The sequence below is a fragment of the Ostrinia nubilalis genome, chromosome 8 (genome assembly GCF_963855985.1).
Source record: "Ostrinia nubilalis chromosome 8, ilOstNubi1.1, whole genome shotgun sequence".
In the NCBI taxonomy this organism is placed as follows: domain Eukaryota; kingdom Metazoa; phylum Arthropoda; class Insecta; order Lepidoptera; family Crambidae; genus Ostrinia; species Ostrinia nubilalis.
Genome location: NC_087095.1, coordinates 12,993,542 through 13,016,635, shown reverse-complemented (window position 1 = coordinate 13,016,635; position 23,094 = coordinate 12,993,542). Strand labels below are relative to the sequence as shown.

The 23,094-nt window shown below is 35.3% G+C and overlaps 1 protein-coding gene across 6 annotated transcripts in view; it reads right to left on the bottom strand.

The window, feature by feature from the left end:
• The window catches only part of LOC135073975 (uncharacterized), a 171,259-nt gene that overhangs the window by 15,887 nt on the left and 132,278 nt on the right, over positions 1-23,094 (bottom strand). For all 6 annotated transcript variants that reach the window (XM_063968249.1, XM_063968251.1, XM_063968253.1 and 3 more), the window contains exons 4-5: positions 11,752-11,798; positions 7,963-8,105 (exon numbers count right to left, since the gene is read on the bottom strand). In XM_063968249.1, coding sequence (XP_063824319.1) covers positions 7,963-8,105; positions 11,752-11,798 — 190 coding nt within the window. The remainder of the gene's footprint in view (positions 1-7,962; positions 8,106-11,751; positions 11,799-23,094) is intronic.

The window sequence follows — 23,094 nt, the reverse complement described above, 5'->3', positions numbered from 1 at the left end:
TCACTAATAGAAAAAGAAGAAATAGTAGAAGACACAAGAATAGTTCAAAATGCATAGAGATAGTTCTTGGAGATAGAAGATACTTTCTTGTATACGGGGCTATCATGGAGCGTCACAATAAAGAAAACGATGACGATGTTTCTATTATGTAACTAGGTCTTTTGATCTAGGTAACTAACGTGAATGATTCTAAAAGTGATCACCTCGATGAAGAACTCCAATAAAACGTGAAACTGACATTGCGAAGTTACAGTTTGTGCTCATCAATGAGTTTCACATGCGAATGCTCGCGTTACGAACGCTGCATCCGCGAAATTAATGTTTTCCCGCGAGAGTCTGGCATCGAGTGGAATTGTTATTATGTATCGAGATCTAATTTTGATTGAATCGTTTGAACGTCCTCATCGATACTGCATCCGACACTCGATAATTGGTTCGAGCATTGAGAGACAGCCAATTATCAGTTCATTAAATTGATTCACTCATCTACGTAGTGTTGTTTTGAACACGTGATACAATGTTATAAACCTAATAAAAAAGGGCTGGTTAAAACTTAAAATAACCTAAAGGAGATAGTGTCACACAAAAAATTAAATACCTAACTGGATTTTAAGAATCCCTAACTTGCATAAATCCAAAACACGACATTATTAATGCGGCATTATTAGCACAATATCAAAGTACTTAATTGTGAACAATACAATTTTACAAAGATTTTAAGTTATTAATCTCAATCATATTTTACTTAACTATCTCCAATCCTTTAAAGTGATATATGGTTCAACAAATAGATACACATAAGATACTACATTACTCATTGTCATAAACAAACCTGAAGATATATTATACAAACGCAAACAGAACCAAAAGTAACAAGCAAACAGCTATAACTAAACGAATCTGATAAATATATCTACATAAAACGCAACGCAAAAGTGGTTAAGAAACTCCTTAAATTTCTGCGCGGAACACACAAGGAAAGTAATTTGTGTCAAAAACATTGCTATGAAAATATTACCACTGTAAACATGATAAATGTGCCCCGAGGAACAAGTTCGGTAGTTGCGAACTTAATATCGGGTACATTTTGTAAAACTAAATTCAGAATAATCTACGTATACAAATTGTACATTCTTTTAGACGGGAGTAGGATGTATTTTGCTGGTTATACAACAGATACTTTTAATATTACATTATCTTAAACTATGTATTAATTTTAGAAATCTTGACGTAGTAGGTCTGTTTGTATAGGTAAAGTTTTTACGCCTTAGCTAAACTAAAATAGATAGGGGGGTGAATTATGTGGTACCCATATTCTCAAATTGAAGTTAATAATGGATATTTTGATTTTGTTAATAACAGTGCATTTTACTTGGCACCCGGCAAGGAAGTGTTCGGAAAAATTCAATAATCACTTAAACATGTTCAATAAAATCCATGTTTAATACTAGCATGATGCTAGAAGAATGCTAGTATTAAACATAAACACATTACACATTAAGCTAGAATACCTATACTAAAGAAAACGTGAATTCGATAAGTATAGAAAACAAGACACATTAAATGAACGGCATTCACCAACACTGTTACAACAAATAAATGTGTGAACAACAAACAATGCGACTATATTGATACAAGATGTTTCGTATTTACGACTACGAACGTTAGCGAATGTTATGCCATAGTGTTCAACTATAAGGTTTTATTACAGCTATAGAGAGCCAACGAAGCTATAACACGGCATAGAAGCGGCACTATTATACCACAAGAACCCGTTCGCAAGTTCCGTGCCAATAGTGTAAGTCAAATTACGTGTCCTTCTGTCGATTCGTATATTCGCTACTTAGCGCGAAAACATTTCGGCTCGCTAGCGGTTATAATATTTTTACCTCGTGCTTCAGTTTTATTGCTGGTACTAACTAATGATAAAAGTTGTGAAATAGAGAATTTCGCATTTTCAACACACAGATATTTGTTCGCTTTTATCGTGGGTAGTTTCAGAAACATATTATCGCTTTGTGATTTATACTTCACTGATAACAATGGTTTAACAAATGCAAAACGATTGCTATAAAAATGTTTGTGTATCGCAATTTCGGCACAATTTATAATATTTTTAATTTTTTAGTATTCTTTTAAAAAAATAGAGGTAAGCGAGCGCTGTGGTCTTAAAAAATTACGTTTGGTTATAAATACGTATGTAGATAGACAAAACGTGTTTCGTTAGGTAAAAGCTTTTTTATGGCAAACTTTTACAAAGACTTTTGTTATGTTTATCTGAAACAATTCGCAACACCAATGCTTGTCCTTTGAAGCTAAGATCTTCGACAAAACCAAAACAGCTCACTATTTAAGCTGTTCTAGTAGTAATAATACTGTAAAATACGAGTGACTTGAACGCCTCCGTTTAGACCCGAGGCGTCGCTTCAGTTCTGTTGACCCACGTCAAGCCATAACTACTCATAGAGTCTTACAAGGTAGTGTTGTAAGCCCAGTTCTTATAACCCTCATGATATAAGTAGAAGCAAAAGAATTTACGAACAACTTGAAAGTGGACGGACAAAAACTTGATGACCTCATCATCCCATCCATTACCCAAGCACTGAACATCGCGCCATCACCAAATCTCGCAACAAAAACGCACTTATCCCCTAATCACAAATGGACACAGTCAATACCGAAAAAAGCAACTTCTGACATTGCTAATCCTAAGTGCAAGTTCCTGATAAGGATTATACGGGACCCTAATGGTCTTTATCCCCCGGCTGAGCAAATGTCCATAACTTAACCGTGGCGAGGCTGGAGCGACTTAACTTTGGGAGACGTCATTTCTCAAAAGCCATGACGAGGGCGTTAGGGATGTAACGCAGTCGATTCTAGTGCAATCGAGCTTAAAATTGAACTTTTTGGTACTATCGATAGAAACTTTGCATTCGGCATTTGGATAAAGCTACTTAAATCCCAGGATTTAGGTAGGTACACTTGTACTACAAATCAAAATCAAATGGACCCTAGTTAAGTAAACATTCTATTTGGCTACGTAAATAGAACAAAAATTCACGTACAAAGATTTTCTTGTTGCTCTAAATGACTCTGACTCCAAAGTTTGTTATTTGATCAACATATTTTATAAAGTTTTATGTGATTTCTTTTTGTAGTAATAAAGTAGTATAAAATAGTTTTGATTGATTTAACTAGATATATCACAGATTATTATAAACAAACGATTATCATGAAGAAGTGAGGTTATTAACTATTAAATGTTTTAACTCTACATTAGTCAGTACATCACTAGCCACACCTAAAGCTTAATAACTATAGGTAGATGTGGAAAAATGTAGCGTTTTATTTCATCTCGTTAATGTGGACTTATCGCTGCTCATCCTTATGCTCTATTGTTCTGAAGATTTCTAAATATTTATCTGTTTGATTGATAGGCCAACGTAGAAATTGATAAATCGCTGTTCATAATTTTATACTTAATGAAAAAACTTTCGCAATTTTAAAGTTTGCTTTGTTTTGTTTTTCTGTTGTGTTTTTAAAGCAATCATCTTTTCTTTTTTTCTAGTTCTGTATATTTTATTTTATTTATTTTATGTACGTTCTTGACTTTATAGTGGATTCAGTTTATCATAAGCTACGTTCTCGGCCTGTTATCAGTACTTTCAGTTTATTTTCAAACTAGAACACCCGTTGCATAACACGTTTGGAAATTAGGTCAATGATAGACATTGCACATCTCTTGAACCACGTAAGTGGTTTTTAAAACTTTACTATTTTTTTTTTTTTTTTTTAAATAAATAATAAATATCCTTGGACATTTTACACTGCGCTTCTAGTCCCAAACTAAGCAAAGCTTGTACTATGGGTACTAGACAACGGACATAAACATACTTAAATACTTTTTTTTTGTAAATACATACTTATTATACATAGAAAACACCCAGTCCAATACAAACAAATATGTTCATGCACACAAATGTTGGATGTCCGTGCATTGTGGAAAACCTTGGAGGAGGCCTTTGTCCAGCAGTGGACGTCATTTGGCTGAAACGAACGAACGAACGAACACAAATGTTTGTACTGTGCGGGAATCGAACCCGCTACCTCCGGAATAGTAGTCCGTTTCGAACCACTACACCAAACGGCCGATGCTATTTTTATTATTTCTTTTACTGTCTTAAACAAAGAGAAGTAACCTGTATCACAAAGTTTTTTAAAAGAGTCAGGTTAAAGGAGGGAAAAGCACTTTAAAGCACCGAAAATACTTCTGTTCTCTTTTTAATAGTTTCTAGTTATTATCGTCGTCGTCGTCGTCGTCGTTTCAGCCGAAAGACGTCCACTGCTGGACAAAGGCCTCCCCCAAGGATTTCCACAAAGACCGGTCCTGCGCCGCTTGCATCCAGGTACTTCCCGCGACCTTCACCAGATCGTCGGTCCACCTAGTGGGAGGCCTGCCCACGCTACGTCTTCCAGCTCGTGGTCGCCACTCAAGAACTTTCCTGCCCCAGCGGCCATCAGCTCTTAGAGCTATGTGCCCCGCCCACTGCCACTTGATTTTAGCGATTCTGCGGGCTATGTCAGTCACTCTGGTTCTCCTACGGATCTCCTCATTTCTGATTCGATCACGCAGGGAAACTCCGAGCATAGCACGCTCCATCGCTCTTTGGGTGACCTTGAGCCTTCTTATGAGGCCCACAGTAAGCGACCACGTCTCAGAGCCATACACCATCACTGGCAACACACACTGGTCAAATACTTTTGACTTGAGACACTGCGGTATTTCGGACGTGAGAATTTCGCGAAGCTTCCCGAACGCTGCCCAGCCGAGTTGGATTCGATGATTAACCTCTTTCTCGAAGTTGGACCTACCTAACTGGACTGTTTGTCCCAGGTATACATAATTGTCAAGTTATTATCGTAAGTTATAAGAATATATACTTTTTATCTCATCTTTACATTTTCAATTTGGTAGCAATTAAACTCTTAAGTATACGAGTCTCCTAATTCAATTTTATCTAGTCTTAGTTTAACTTTGGCTCTAAATGTAAGTATAGTCAGTCACAAAACTAACTTCTCAAATTCGTCTCTTGTCAAAATGTCAATGTCACCTTCAAAAATGTTTCCATTTTGAAAGCGTCAGACGCGCTCAAATTTTCATTATACGAACAGACGGACGCGCAAGAAATAGACGGGCTGAGTGCATACGACGCGACGCACAGGGATGGAGTTAGGAAGCTTTTTTGGGATATAATTTGTTTTCGAATAGGCACATAGAAAATATTATGCAGGTGCGCGCTAGAAGATCAGCCCAACTTTTTGAACTCTATATATTTGTCTTTTTGATTAATATCAGGTACTGAATGTTACGTTCTAATATTATATTCACGTCACATAAATAACAATAACGTATACTAGTAATAGGTACCTACGTATTTGAAATATTCCGAATACACTTTATAGGGCCTGCTGTTTTAATAAAATAATTACTAATTAGGTATACTTTATTGGAATTAATCTTAATTAATTTGCACTTTAGAAAGAAAGAAAGAAAGAAATAGACTTTATTGACACAGTAAGCACAAATTATATACAATAACAACACAAAACGAATATAGAAAATAGTGGGCCACTGTGTCAATAGGCTCCCGCTCAGCATTTATCCTGACATGCTCGTAAGGGCATGTCAAGAAGCTGGTCTTCCTTTAGCCAATAATTCCACTGTTTAAAACAATGCCACAATCATTATTTTCTGCCTCAGTTTTCTTTTTCGACTGGACATATAAAAATATAAAAAATAACGTCCAGAATGCATCTCTGCGCCCCATACTAATTGCTGCGAGTGCATGTAAAGACGCCGGTGACGCTCCGGATCAACATAATGGCGGATGGGGGTAGCAAAGGGAACGCACGGGAACGTATGGAAAAAAAGGAAGCGCCGCGGGCGTAGCGAAGATTCGGTTACAAATTGTTTTGTTTTGAGATAGTTTTAGCGACGCGTAGTTCAACGAGTTAAATTTTAGGAGACTGTATCTTATTATCTTAGGAGATTAGGATATGATTTTTTGTATGACATATTTTGGTGGATATTGCAGTTATTTGTAAGGAGTCTGAGAGATTTTTGGTAGAGTCAATTGCGTTTCTATTGGTTAATTCAGAGATTCTTTATAAATTCATTATATTTTATTTAAATAAACAATAAAATTGTCAGTCACTCATAATATTAGTTTTTAAATTATATCTACACAATAATATTATTAAATACAATAATCCACACAGTAGCATATCAGTCGTAACTTTGGACTCTGAGGTCACTTTTATTCCGCACGAAATAAACGCGAATTTTGCAGAGTGTCTGTTACACTTGAAATGCTGTCGAGTGTACCTACGCGCTACGTCTACAAAAATAAACAAAAAATACGTCAGTTAAAAACCTTAATTTAACAATTCGTGAGCACACAATCACAATTGCCACTTAATTTTTGTATTTCCAACAAAAAAAGAATTGAAATCGAATTACACACTACATAATCGAGTTTGCTCAATCGATATCAGTTGAACCACAAAAACATTCGACGACTCCGATTAGATTCCAGGCTGTTTATATAAATATCTACTTCATTTCACGGTCCACCAGACCACACACAGGCATCACAACAAAAACACACTAAAATACGTAAATTGCTATCTTTTATATCTGTTAGTATCTATTTACTAGCTACAATACACACGGTTCTATGATATTAGATTGTAATCATGTTCTGGATATTACTACTCATACTTAAGATTACATAACTACTACTAAAATAAAACAAAGTAAATAAAAAATCTACAACATCTAAGAATGATCCAGGTTGAAGATTAATCTTAAAGGTTCTCTTACTAGCAATTAAACATTATTAATACATTTCATATATGTATTACATTTCAGTATTTCCCAAAGAATTATTTCCACTCTTGCTAAACTAACGTTCGTTGGTAAATAAACAACAGTAATTTCATGCTCAATACAAACTTACCACTCAGATAGGTATTTAATTAGTCTCTAAAGTAATTAATGGATGAAAGACAAATTCGGATACTAAATCTTCTTTTCTCACTCGTAGGTTTATCTAAATAAAGGAAAGTCCTTGGTGCGTTAAAAGTATCAATACATAGTCGAGCGGATATAACCCCTGAGAGGTGCTCTACGAGTAGTCGCTAAATAATATGGATGAATTTTTACATCAGCATTTTTTGCGCTTTTGCGCTTGTTTTTGCGCGTGAGCACTACATTTCGCGCTTCGGTAAACAGAACGCGCGTGTAGGTGATTGCTCACTCGTAGGTGGTCCGCTTATACGAACTTAATCACGCATCTACGCTTGTATAAGATCGCGCATCTAATACAGGATGTCTTCACTCGCATAAAACGAGCGTGTGACGTGCGTTTACGCACTTATGTATAAAAACTTGCTTATAAATTCCGAAAAGACTAGCTCCTCGATGCAAAATGGGACAGTAATTGCGAAATCGCCTCGTTCCGGCGTTTCTTTCTATGGACTAGTTACTTCGCTACGTAAATGGGACTATTTCCACCTCTCGTTCCTACCATTACAACTCATGTAGCCAGAATCTACAACATGACCGCCAATAAAACCCAAGCAATGAAGGCTCAATCGCACCGTGAAGCGATTTCGAAATAAGAACTGTCACGAATGTTACTTTGTCTAGAGGTCCTGGATTTGAAAGATCCCTTAATGATCCTACAACTCCGGCAGATTGAAATCTAGAAGACCATGAAGACTTATAAGGTTAAAAGAGTTCTTTATGCTCCTTTAGCTCTAGTAGTAAGATTTTTTTTATGTGACAATAGGCAAACGAACAGACGGACCACCTGATGTTAAGTGATTACCGTCGTCCGTAGACACCCTATAATCTGGAAGACCATAAAAAATTAACGATAGCATTTGAAAAATTCTTACCCTCTGCGGAGGTAGTATCTGACGTGGACTGTGCGTGTGCTTGGGCGAACAGGAGCCGTGCTTCTCTTTTCTGTGGGATTTGAGTCCTCGCAGCAGCCTGGAGAACGTTGTTACCTTCTTCTTGGCGGTGCCGAGGCAGTTATCTGTGAACAAGAAGATAGAGTAAGAAGATATAAAGTCACTTTATTCAAGCATCTATTTTTATATCGACCAATGTCCACTGTAGGAAGCACATTTTTCCAATTTATTGTTTTATCTATCGTTATTAGTAGAATGTTCCTGCTTAGGTTTTGATGAAAAGTTATCCAACCAAGTAATTTTCCATAAGGATTACGCTATAACATTGTATTAAGTTTTATCAAACTTCGTGTAAGTAGTACCTTCACCATCAATCCCTAATTTTTAAATGAGACTATAGGGGTCTCTTAAAAATTAGGTATTGATGGTGAAATGGGGCATCATTCTAACAAACTTTTTTTACGTTCTGTTTAGTTCATTATCATCTGTCCATTGCTAACTAATTGTGATCAATCCTACTCGTACGTCCATGGATGTGCTGTGTAAATAAGATAACCATAGACATCTATTTAAAAAAAAGTACGTAATATATCGCCTCCCTCATAACTTATGCAAATGCAAAATCTATTACAGAAACTCAAAAGAAAAAGTTAGGCCACACGACAGCCAAATGAGCAAGATAAACGATTGGCAGTTTCAACCTCGACCTTTAGTTGTAGAAGTCGTTACATAAATCAGGCTAATAACGTTAGTATTACATGTGATGTAACACGCTCGTTCAAGGGCAAAAACGGTCAATCCAAGTCAAGTAAAACCAGTGCAGAATAAGTTCACTTGAATACTTTGTTTGGTTCTTGTGACTTTGAAATGACTCTAAAATCATCATCTTCATCTCAGCCATAGGACGTCCACTGCTGAACATAGGCCTCCCCCAATGCTTTCCATGCTGCCCGGTTGGTAGCGGCCTGCGTCCAGCGGTAGCAACTTTACGATGTCGTAGGTCCACTTTGTGGGTGGACGTCTCTCGCTGCGTTTTCCAGTACGCGGCCTCCACTCCAGAACCTTGCTGCCCCATCGGCAGTCAGTTCTGCGTACTATGTACCCTGCCCACTGCCTGGCTCTTAAAATACTAATACTCAACCCATAAGGGTTCTTTGTGGCTAACTTTCCATTAAGTTCAGTTTGGGCACTTAATCATAATCCTCACATTCCTACGTGTACCTACATAAATACAATTTACGACCTGAACATTAAACACACACAACACATTTTAGCGTGCGCAAAACGCCTAGGTATTTTTAAGGTACGAACCACAAGCGTTTATTCCTAATTCACCCGTACTTAATCGACTCGCGGCCAATAAATCAAGTACTTAGCACCTAGAAAATACCTTTTCCAAACAATCGCGTGAAGCGGAATATTCTAAGAGCTTAATGGCCTTGCGTTTCTTTATTGCTTACTAAGTTACCACCTGGCTGGTTCGTGTGACATGATAATAAACAACTGGTTTACGGTACAAGTATCACAAAAAACGGCTTCTAATTAGCTCACTACGAGTACATTTGTGTTACTTTTATACTATTTGCGTTACGTTACTACGCGAGAACAATTGACGATCAGTAACGCCATAAAATTACTCATGCATGCACATTTTTTTCATTTTTAGCTGCATGAGCCAGAGTACAAATAGAACTACAACCTAGACTGCATTTCGCTTAAAATCAGGTGAGATTGCAGTCAAATAACTGCTTTGTTCTGAATAACAAAAAACTCTATTACTCGTATTCCCAAAAATATCTTAGAGAAAAATATGCGAACATCAGGCCTCAGTCCTCACATGTCTGTCTAGCCAGTGTGAAAAATATAGGATAATCTTCCATTTTCTTTGGTAAGCTAGAGAGAATCGTCCTCCTGTAGCAGGTCATTTAGACCTGATGATGATGACTTTATTCAATATTACTACCGAATTTAATGAGTCCTCTTCTTTAATCTCCTGTTTATTAAGGAACTTCTCATTGTTACTTGCCAGTCTGTACTTAAAGGGTAACTTATAACTGCAAACACAGCCAACACGCGATGTGTCATATCGGAAATGTTTTCATTATAGTGGACAGGGCCGGATCTAGGTACCGTTGGGTAAGTCGGGGCCCCTGAAGTATCAGGCCCGACCTACTGTTAGGTCACGGGGCCCATGAAATGTAGTCAATCAAGTTAGTTAGATTATAATTATTTAATAGAGGATTCCAAGATTGCTAATGCTTGTAAAGGAACAACTCAGAAATGAAAGTATTCAACAGGAGTATATATCTCCTGTCGAATACTTTTTGCATGCAAATGCCGTCGACTTATTTATTTACATTTGGAACAAAAACTCTTCTCCTTACAGGTTTAGATAACAATATTTCTACGAAAGTTTTATATGCGTCTCTTTGAAATGCATTTGTAGAGACGAATATACCTAATATTCGTCTCTACAAATGCATTTCAAGCATTGGCTCCAAAAAGTGAATGTCTTGCTGAGAAATAATTAAGTACTTTACTCTTATTGAAATCTCAAAAATCTTTTAAGAACAGTTTCATAATTGTGTAACAGTGCGATCCTTTAAAAAAAAATATTTTCCATGTCATCTGACACAATTTAATTTCAGGGCTTTTAGTCCTATAAGGGCCCTTACGTGCACTAACTAAAAATAGAATCAGGTAGAGTACGGCCCTGTCGTGCGATAGCTAACGAGTAGCTAAATAATGTATGAAGGCATTATGTATGAATCGAGATACTCTCGTTAAGTAAATGGAGGCTTTGTAGAATAGTTCTTATCTTTGACGGATTAAGCATGTGTGGTAGACATTAGTCTGATTAATAGTTGAGCTTTGATTGGGGATATCAGGAAAACGTTTAATTGCGGCATGTTTTTATTTATTTATTTATTTAAGGATAGTACATAGCACAGTATCAATCTGTAATAACAATGTTTTTAGTAGATTTTGTAGGCCAATTAATGTTTTGTTAGATCCTTTATCATCATAAAGGATCTAACAAAACATTAATTGGCCTACAAATAGCTTTCCGCCCGCGGCTTCGCCCGCGTGGAATTTTGTCTATCACAGAAAAAAAATATCGCGCGCGTCCCTGTTTCAAAAACCGGGATAAAAACTATCCTATGTCCTTTCCTGGGACTCAAACTATCTCTATGCCAGATTTCATCAAAATCGATTCAGTGGTTTAGGCGTGAAAGCAAGACAGACAGACAGAGTTACTTTCGCATTTATAATATTAGTATAGATACTGACTGAGTCTCCTAGTGACTTGGCCCGTTTAGCTCGCCAAGTCGCTGGATTGAACTTTTAAATATGTTTTCTTCAATCGACTGGGCCCACTCTAAGGCTGGGTGGCACCATCTTACTTTAACTTTAACAAACGTCAAAAATCTGTCAAACTCCATACAAAAACGCCGGTTATCGTCAAAGTTAGTTAATACGTCATCAAACAAAGTATTAACCACACAATCAACCTCTTTCATAATTTTCCAAAAGCATAACAAAAAACAGATTGGAACAAATTGTACGTTTGTTCAACACCGTATCTCGACTTCAATCGGGGTGAATAGAATTTTAATAGCGAAGGAAACCCTCATCAAAACGTAGCACGTAACGCACCTTACAATTACGTATTTAGGTATACACTTGCAGTGTAACAACTGTATTTTTAAGCCACTAAAGTTAAATTTCGCGTGTTTTTTCAAGCTGTGAAGTCAAAGTGATATCACTTACCACTGGGGGGGAATTCGTAGAAGTACGCCGAGCGGGGACTCAGACAACTGAAACAAAACAACATTCAGTATTAGTACTGATTCTGTATATACGAATATGTTTCGATACTTGCGTAATGCGCATTTGATATAACACAACAAGGGTAGAAATAATTTCTAAAATAAAGGTAAAGTTGACGTCAAATACACTGGTCATCACAAAAATCGGCCCACCTACGTTTTACAGGAGAACTCGTTTCTACTGACACAATCATGGTGCCCCAACAATATTGGTGTTATTTGAAAGCCCAATAAATATCCTTAAAGAAAAACACATTTAATTTCGTAATAAACGATTAACATATACAATAAATGTGACTTGAAAAACTTGAAATAAGACCTCACTTTGGGCTCATCTCTGGGATCAATTAGACCAATTTTTATGGTTATAAAACCAAATAATGATCTCACGTGTCCTCTTTAACAGATGGATAGCGATTAATCCCAACTTAACAGTTTTATAGCCATAAAAGTTGGGTCAAGCGTAACTACCTATTTTTTGAAGAAGTGACTCTGGATTCTTCTACAGACACATTTTTGGGGTAAAAAACTTTCCTTTAATAAAGTGAAACTTTCCTAAAATAAATTAAAAATACAAGCGATGTCTAGAGGGAAATCCCCTGGTCATGACGGTCTCAGCATTGAGCACCTAAAATTTGCTGGGCCACATTTGCCACGATTATTGTACATGTTATACAATTTTTGCATAGGACATGGCTACATCCCTAGTGACATGACAAAAACGGTGGTAGTGCCCATAGTGAAGAATAAGACGGGCGATCTCGCGGACAAAAATAACTATAGGCCTATCTCGCTAGCAACTGTTATCTCCAAGGTCTTTGACGGCTTGCTTAATACACGGCTAAATGGCCACTTTGAACCGCGTGATAGTCAGTTTGGATTTCGGCCAGGGTTGTCAACGGAAAGCGCGGTGTTGTGTCTTAAGCATACAGTCACATACTACACGGAGCGCAAAACTCCCGTATACGCATGCTTTTTAGATCTTTCTAAGGCATTTGACCTGGTCTCATACGACAAATTATGGAAAAAACTTGAAAAAGCACACCTGCCGGTTGAACTCGTAAATATCCTTAAATATTGGTATAAAGACCAGGTCAACAATGTTAAATGGGAGGGAACCATGTCGGATGCGTATGGGTTGGAGTGCGGGGTGAGGCAGGGGGGGTTGTGCTCGCCAACGCTTTTCAACTTGTACGTTGATGACCTCATAGGCGAGCTCAGCAGCACCAGAATCGGCTGTCATATAGATGGAGTTTGCGTCAATAACTTAAGCTACGCGGATGATATGGTGCTGCTGAGCGCGTCTGTGTGTGGTCTGAGAAAATTGGTGGCCAAATGTGAGGAGTATGCGGGGACCCATGGTCTACTTTATAATGTTTTAAAGAGCCAACTCATGGTCTTTGAGGCCAGGGGTAGACGTCATGATGTATTACCACCGGTCTTCCTTAATAACTCTGAACTGAAGAGAGTGCATAAATTTAAATATCTTGGTCACGTATTGACCCCTGGCCTCAAGGATGATGAGGATATAGAAAGAGAACGGCGGGCATTGTCGGTGAGAGCGAACATGCTGGCTCGCAGGTTAGCGCGCTGTACAGCGGATGTCAAGATTGCTCTTTTTAGAGCATATTGTACCTCCTTCTACACGTGTAGCCTGTGGGTTAGATACACTCAAAAAACCTTCAATGCCCTAAGGGTGCAGTACAATAATGCATTCAGGGTGCTGTTGGGACTGCCCCGCTTCTGTAGTGCGTCAGGGATGTTTGCAGAGGCACGGGTCAACTGCTTTTTTACCACAATGCGCAAAAAATGTGCATCCCTGGTGCGCAGGGTCCGGAGTAGTGGCAACAGCATCCTGACCATGATTGCGAGCAGGTTGGATTGTGTGTACGTGAGGCATTGCTGTGACACAGCCTATGGAGTGAAGCGGGGATGACTCATGTATGCATAACCTCACACTTGTGGATTTGGAATTGAAATGAGTATAATTTATTATAATACTTATTTCAATTCTAAATCTAAATCTAAATTCAATTTTACATCTGTTTCAACTCAACTAACATAGTTTTTAAGTGCAATTGTTATTAACAAACTGAGTCCTAGTAACTTGAATAAAGAATGATTTATTATTATTATTATTATTAATGAAATGAAGTTTAGAACTAGGCTTTTAAATGGTAATATAGTATGGTAATATTGGTGGGAAGTGGGGATGCATACGTTTGAAAGTGCTTGTCGCGGGTGGGTCGATTTTTATGATGACCAGTGTAGTTCATGATGCCTAAAGTAGCCAAAACTTCGCAACACGTCGTTGTTGCTATTGGAATAAAGCTGTGTTGTCAATTTTTCGGGCCACGAACTATTTGACGCTGACTGTCCATGAAGTATGATCAAATATGCATGTATCTTCAATGGACCTTTCACGCGAACTATGAACTAGAACCGGCCAGTATTTTTTTTCAAGTCTGTACAGATGAGAGCTCATCAAGCTGAACACTGAGGCATCTTATGTAGGTACTCGTAGTTTTATTAAGAGTTATTTTGCAACTAAAAATATATTCTGTAATACAAACCGCTCCAATAGAGTAAGTAACCTTCTATTTCTTGTATTTAAAGGATAGAAAATCAAAATGTAAATAAAAGTGTCTCTATATTATTTGTGATGCAAAGCGCATTTTTTCTCTACAATACGTTATCAGAATAATCCCGCGTGTGTTATCATTTATTTACTTTTAAAATCCGGTCCGAACTGGATTCCGCTGCCTTAACAATTCATACGCAAAGCACCGGCGGGTGGATAAAACAAAACACAATCGCATTACCGAATCGAGAAATAATTTGCGATACCGAGTAAATATTTAATCGATGCGGACGATGCGGAAAGGTAAAAACCGTCGGTAAATCGGAATTTGGCGGTAAATGAGAAATTAATCGACATCGGCATTAACAATACCGCTAATGATCATTGTGAGTGGACTGAGCATCGTTTAATGAAGAGATAAATTCATAAAGGGCTCAATTTGATGTCTGCGAGTTAACAAGATCCAATTTCGCGATAATAACCCATTCGTCAGTTACCTGCGTCCGTTTTTCGAGTGGCACTGTAATTAAACTGACGTTACAGATTTTGTGACGATCATTGAGGCTTTAATTATATTTTTGAATGCACATTTTTGCGGGTCTGCGGGCGATTAAAAGGTAATTGAGATCTTTAATCATCAAACTTTATGGTAAATAATTATCATACTTATAAAAGCTTTATATGATGAGTATAATGACTCAATGAACAATTTTAAGATGTTAAATTAGATCTCCCATACTATTTAATTTGTAATTATAAAGTTTTAATTGCAAAAAGGGTTGCAAATACAATTGTCTCTTTCTAGATTTTTGTTACATCTAACTTTGACAGGTAGGCTGTCAAAGTTCGTTTTTAAACTAAAAAACCTAAAAAAAACTACGTACGTTTTATAGACTATGTGAATGTCCATGTGTTCCAAAACGCGAGCAGAATCTAGTAAGACATATGGCTGAGTTGCACCACCCAAGATTAACCGTAACTATAATAATAAACGGTGTTTTTGTAAAGAGTTTAACAGATTTTTGACGTTTGTAAACGAAAGTAAAATGGTTCAACTGAGCCATAGTGTAATTTTATACCACTCAGGAAACGGGCAATGCAGAAGATGGTAGAGAAAATATAAATAAGTCCCAACAATCTTCAATTAACACCAGATTCAATCTAATACGTATAAGTTACTTCCAGAGTCAATAAGGTCAACAAACTCCAGTTATCGAATAGCGAAGCGATGTCACAAATCAAGTTAGCCACTTCCCGATTCGAAACTACAAATCAATGCGCTATATCATAACGTATTCGCTGTCTAGATGAATATTCAGTCCCCAGCCAATATTGCGGTAACATTCATTTATTAGTTCGGACGTTCAATCGGAAATTTTATTAAATTACCTACTACCTATTACCGCAATGCAATGTTTCAGCATTTAGTATTTAATATTTATTTATTTATTAATAAAGGTACACCAACAGCAATTAATTACTTGTTGTAGCTAACTTGGTACAAAATACTAGAAAACAGATCAATATTAAAACACCTGAAAACCGTTATTAATTGCATAAAATAATAAAGACCATAGTCGGCATGACCATAATAATTCAACTTTGAAATAATAAAGACGTATTTAATGTATACCTGGTTTTCACAATTTTAACAAAATCATTTGTTATTTTATAAATACAGGATGAAATTTAAATCGCATCCTTTTTACGAAGACCCTACTCGTGATACAGAATACATTTCCTAAATGATTTAAACACCCTGTATAAATTGCGACCTGCACTTTGAATTAGCACTGCAATGATTTAAGCATCCGATAGCATAGCAATGTTTCCATGTGAAGGTATATACAAAATAATAAATTAGGCTTATTTACCAACCTACGTATACTAGGTGGATGGCATCAAGATAAGGTGTCCGTAAAACTTCAATTTATTAAATAACTTGATAGTGCAAGGTATTTACAGCATTTCAATATATTTGACATGTAATATGACGTACCCACCCACATACTATGTAACACTATCTTAACGAGCTTACTCATATGTAAATTACATGAATTGAATATTATTTAATCAAATTAACGTCTCAACATCGTCGTTTACAGGCATATAGAATATCTTTTGCATTTATTACTAAGGCTGGGTTGCACCATCTTACTTAAACTTTGAAAATCGTCAAAAATCTGTCAAACTCCATATAAAATATACTGGTTAACGTTATAGTTACTGTCAAAGTTAGGTGGTGCAACTCAGCCTAAATGTATATGAAATCAGTCGTTTGGTTAAATAAGTTTTGGTTAACGTTAAATTAAATGAACTGAGTTACACCAATGAAGCCATTCAATTTAGTATGTTTGACTGTAATACGATTTGAAGTCTTACTTAGTTAATTCAAAGGAGGTAATTTTGTTTGTGAATAACTCTATAATATACAGGGTGACAGGTAAAGCGATACATTCCTTGAAAGGGGTTAAAGTAGAGCTTATTTGCAGTCATTTAAGTCATATGACACCATGTCCGAAACTTGTTCATTTCCAAGTTATTCAAGATTTAAGTATTTTTAAAAAAATCTCCAGTTTTTATGTTAAAATGTACCCTTGCAATGAAGAATACGGAATAATGTTAACTTTTTTGTTGTACTCGTATAGCTAAATAATAGAATTGACATTTTAAATTAAAATTTGCAAGAAAGAATCGTCATTACTTAAGTAAAAGCTAAAAAACCATGTATTATTTTGCAAAAAAAATATGTTTTAGGTAATTAAACGAAGAATTTCCAAGAAAAAATGTGTGGAATGTTGTGTACAAATTACAGAATTTAGTTCCTTGATTCATTAGCTATTCAAAAAGGTACAGGTGTTTAACAAACACTACATAATTATTTTTTTATTTGAATTTAAACGTCTAGTAAGATACTTTCATAAAAAAAATAATAAATAAAAAAGTCACACTAACAACTATTCTTGGGTCTCAATAAATGAAAAACTTAGTATTTTAATAATAATTGTATCACCTAATTTTATTTAGGTACATTATTTTAAGTCCTGCTCAAACTGTGAGCCCCGTCTTCTAATACAAGCTCGTAGTCTGTTTCTCACTTCTGCTTTTGTGACTCTTGTTGTCAAACTTTGCTGAATATCTTGAGATGCCCTCTAAATGTATATGAAATCAGTCGTTTGGTTAACGTTAAATTAAATGAACTGAGTTACACCAATGAAGCCATTCAATTTAGTATATTTGACTGTAATACGATTTCAAGTCTTACTTAGTTAATTCAAAGGAGGTAATTTTGTTTGTGAATAACTCTATAATACAGTGTGAGTCACGTTAAAGTGTACATATGAAAATAGATGAAACTAGACCTATTTTTATCGACAAAAAAGAGGTCAAAAAATTTTTGAGATTTTTTTTTAATTTTTTATAGAATTTTTTTTCTTCCAATTACTTATTGTAAAGAAAACGTAATAACTTTTAAACTAGGCGGTATATCCTGATAAAATAAAAACAGTAATAATGCTAAATAACAGGCGATACTAAAAAAATACATAAAATACACAAAAAAGGCAAACAAATAATAAAAAAATGATACTTTTTGAAAAAAATCTGCTTTAAAATTCGTGTTTTTTTGGTTATTTGATTAATTTCTCCAAAAAATGCCCCTATAACAGGTAGTTTTTATTACTTTTTATTATTCTCTATCGTATTACCTTCGTAAAACCAAAAATCGCATGTGTCTATCCCTATCACAACGTTTGCAATGATCGTTTGAACTAAGCCACTCCGGGCGCGCCATTCAAAGCTTCGTTATCAACGAAACTGAAAATGGCTCTAGATTTGTAATTTTGATAAAGACAAGTTAGATTTCAAATAAAAACAAAAGATTTCGAAGTAAAATAAGCATTTTAGTTAAAATTAAAATTGTCTCTACCTGTAGCGGAGTATAATGTTGTGGCAGGCCTTTGTTCAAACATTCATAGCAAATGTTGTGATAGGGATAGAGACATGCGATTTTTGGTTTTACAAAGATAATACGATAAAGAATAATAAAAAGTAATAAAAACTACCTGTTATAGGGGCATTTTTTGGAGAAATTTATCAAATAACCAAAAAATCACGAATTTAAAAGCAGTTTTTTTTTTCAAAAAGTATCATTTTTTATTATTTGTTGGCCTTTTTTGTGTATTTTATGTATTTTTTTAGTATTGCCTGTTATTTAGCATTATTACTGTTTTTATTTTATCAGGATATACCGCTTAGTTTAGAAGTTATTACGTTTTCTTTACAATAAGTAATTGGAAGAAAAAAAATTCTATAAAAAATTTAAAAAAAAATCTCAAAAATTTTTTGACCTCTTTTTTTGTCGATAAAAAAAGGACTAGTTTCATCTATTTTCATATGTACACTTTAACGTGACTCACACTGTATACATATATGTTAATCTCTGTAACTAATACTGGAAAACTTAAATAGCTAGACTTTGCATTAAAATATATGGATATGTTAGACTACTTTTAAAAGGACGAGACTCAGTTAAGTTAACAATATCATTTAGGTATCTAAAGAAAACCCTGTCGGAAAACATAGACAAAATAAAATAAAAAACACTTCCCCATACTTTTAATAGTTGACAAACTATTTTTTGGCATGGTGCTGGTGAGTAATTTCAGATTTACTTATTTGTTTAGCTCAATATAAAAAGCACCACCCACAGTAACCCCTTTCATGATCATACTGTATAGTATATTGTAATTAATATCAGCCAAACCCCTCGTCACCGCTTAAAGCCAGTAACATCACAGAAATTTCGTGAATACCTTCTCGAATTTTCCAAAAAACGTATTGAATTTATACGCAATTTATCCGCGTTTGAATCAAGATATAGTAGTAGCAAAATTTCGTAACACCATTGACACACGTGCCCGTTACTCAATTAACACTGCAGACGGAGCCGGCTAACAAGCTCAGTGAGATTGCGAGGAGCGAGCACAAGCGAGATAATACACTAGTGCTGGGACACCATCGATAGATCGAAAGCCTTATCGATAATTTTGCAAAATTTCGTAACATTGACACTCAATTTACACCACAGACGGAGCCGGCTAACAAGCTCAGTGAGACTGCGTGGAGCGAACACAAGCGAGATAATACAGTAGTGTTGGGACAGTATCGATATATCGAAAGCCTTCGTGATCGTTGCCACCGCTACGAGCCACCAATCGTGATCGTTGAATAACGTTTGTTCAGTAACGTTTTGTCGACTCTATTTCAATTACTCTGTTTGTGGTCGAAAATAATAAATAATTTATAATCGTCGACACGAGTCCAAAAATACCTAATATTACATAATATATAAATACCTAATATTACATACCTATTCATAACATATAACATTCTACTATGAGGTATGCAGAATATCAAAGTAACAACAAATGTAGCGTGTGAACAAAGAAAGATTCTTTTGTAATAAAACCTTAAACTAAGTACCAATAAAAATAGGTTCTAAAATAATACAGCGATATCGATATGCGTACAATTTGAACCGAACAACACTACCACAAAGCGAGAATAGCAAGAAAACAAGAGATATGCGAGATACGTCGCTTAATCCTGGATTTATCTAAGTGCTAGCACAAATGCGCAAACGCCTCCTCGCCACGTACCATCTGCTTACTATTTACTCGTATAATTAAAAGAAAAGGCTTCTGTCTGGGAGCCTGTTGTTGGCTGATTAATATAATAGAGCTTATAATACAGGGTGGAATTTTGTAATGCCACCTGGAGGGAAAGTACTCTTATTACTGTAGATAGAAAATTTTACTCAAAGAAAACATTACTTTGTTTTTGAAAAGAATTAGAACTGCATTCAAAGATTTCCAAAAAATTGCTTGCCACACCCGGGAATCGAACCAACTAAAATCTGTTAAAAATTGTGAATTGTGAGGATGAAATCTCTCTAACAAACTTTATAAATCAAATTAAAGGAAAAACCATGAAATCTTAAATTATTTTAATTAGGTATTTACAGAAAATTGTATGGTATGGTGGTGAATTTTCGAAATAATTTCGAAATCCTTTGAATGCAGTTCTCATTCTTTTCAAAAATAAAGGAATGTTTTCTTTGGGAAAAATTTTCTATCTACAGTACTAAGGGTACTTTCCCTCCAGGTGGCGTTACAAAATTCCACCCTGTATAATACAATATTATATATTTGGGCCTAACCTTGTCTAGAGAATATTAGGCTACAAACTAAGACACTGTACAGGTTGTGTTGCTAAAATTATCCTTAGTATCTTGTTGATAAATGTTATAATCCATTTAGCAAGACCCGGTACGCCTGCGAAGGTTGTAGTAGTAAAATGAACAAGTCTTATTCGGAGACGGATTCACACTGATCTCTGTATTTATTTATTTATATCAGCATTATAAAACCAATAATGGCTACCGAAGTCTCTTAGGCTGATTTGCACCACCATTTTAACCGTAACAGTAACAGAAACCGGTGCTTTTGTATGGAGTTTAAGATTTTTGACGTTTGTCAAAGTTAAAGCAAGACGGTGCAACTAAGCCTTAGACGTTTCTACGTCTACAAGTTGCAAGGTACCTACAATTCAAAATTATAAACTACATTATGAATATGATGCATCGATAAAAGTTTAATAATTCAACGCAGTAGATTCAGGCAATTCACTAAAATGTAGTTTCTTCACTCAAAAAAGCTCAGCCTAATAATGCAGTATGAAATCAGATATTACGAAACTTGAAACCAATATCACACATAATTACCTCCACTAAACAAAAAACTTTGGCTGGGTTGCACCATCTTACTTTATCTTTGACAAACGTCAAAATCTGTCAAACTCCATACAAAATACACCGGTTAACGTTTAGTTTCTGTTAAAGTTACGTGGTGCGACCCAGCCTTAGAAACCACAAAAAAGTGACGACATGCCAGATGTGTTCTATTTCTCAAGCTAATGACATTTCTAATGTCAAAAGTAGCTTATGAAGGGTGGAAAGATTTATTTGGTCTGAAATCGAAGACAGATTTGACGACAGAGTATTAACATTAAAAATACCTAATTTACAGTTCGTTCGGAAAGCTTATGATTATTACCAATAAATACTTTCTATTCTATTCTATTCTATTCAATGGACTTCCTATAGCTGATAATTGTTAGGTACTGATATACCTACACTTACAGCTCACTTGAAGTAAAATTTATTAACGTTTAAGTGTACTATAGTGAATATCGAGAAGTTCATATCCCATAGAATCATAATAAATTGTAGATAAGTAATTAAGTATATAGATACAGCATTAACAAATATTTAATCATCTAAACAAAGGAAGATTATTTAATTGCCAATAATCTGATAAATACATTCCATGTTCTCGTTACAAACTTAGTTGCAGCACTCACACCAAGTGCATCTTAGGGACTGCACATTAAAATGCAGCCATTACAAGTCTCGAACGGATTGCGGACCCCGACGGAGTGTGTAATCACAAACGGTCCAAAAGACAAACGAGTAATGCTTGTAAATTCTATTCTGTTAAGGAGCTTACGTAGCGAGGATAGAGGATCAAAAACTATGAGAATTTAGATTTGCTATTCAGATTTTTATTGGATTGTTTTTCACTAAAAAGTTAACTATATTCCGTTATATTTTGTTGTACAGTGTCAGGACAAAAAAAAACACCGATCCACTGTATAATCTACTACAATATTTTTGCACCATCTTACTTTGACTACAACAAACGTCAAAAGTCTGTCAAACTCCATACAAAAAACACCGAATAAAATATTAATAGCATCGTAAACTTTAAAGATTTTCTAAAGATTTCATTGTATTATTTCGTTTCAAATATTTCTGAAAGGTTTTTTCGTAAAACGGTTTGTATGTGATTCATAGGTTAATTACCATTAATATAAGAATTAGGTAGTACCTATTACAGATTTGATCTGCAAAAATACAGCATTTCTTACCAACTTGTATAGCAATCTGTCTTAATTAAATTTTTATTACATAGCTCAGCCTTACGTCGGACCGTTAAACAAAGAAGACTTTAATTAATGTCCTTTTTGCATAGTTTACATCTATTTTATTTTAATCTTGGGCTATATCACAAGTTTATTTTGCCGTAAATAAGTTTCACACTGACTGCAAAACCATTTTAAAGAATAATAAAGATTAATTTATTCTGATACTATACAAAATCTCGCTAGTTTCCACTTTAAAACACTGCTTATTTAAATTCCAACATAAAAAAATTGGTATATTATAAACCTCTTATTTTGAATAGAGTTCATTTTAAAAATCGAAGAAAACCCATTTTGTTTCATTTGTATTTTGGGTATATTATGTATTTTTTTAAATAACTTGAAAAAATATTTAGACCAGGCGACTCTTAACGTCAGATTTTTTTAATAAATACATAATATGATTTGCTTTATTCTAGCTACGTTCGCTTTTCAGTTCTGAATGCCTTTTATGTAAACCGTCTTACTATCTTAGGCTGGATTGCACCATCTTACTTTGACTTTAACAAACGTCAAAATACTGTCAAACAGCCTACAAAAAACACCGGTTATCGTTAAAGTTACGGTCAAAGTGGGTGCAACTCAGCCTTAGTCTATCGAGTACTTCTACCAGGTTATTCATTAGGTAAACTATCGCAAAGTAAAGATCTAATTAGGTTC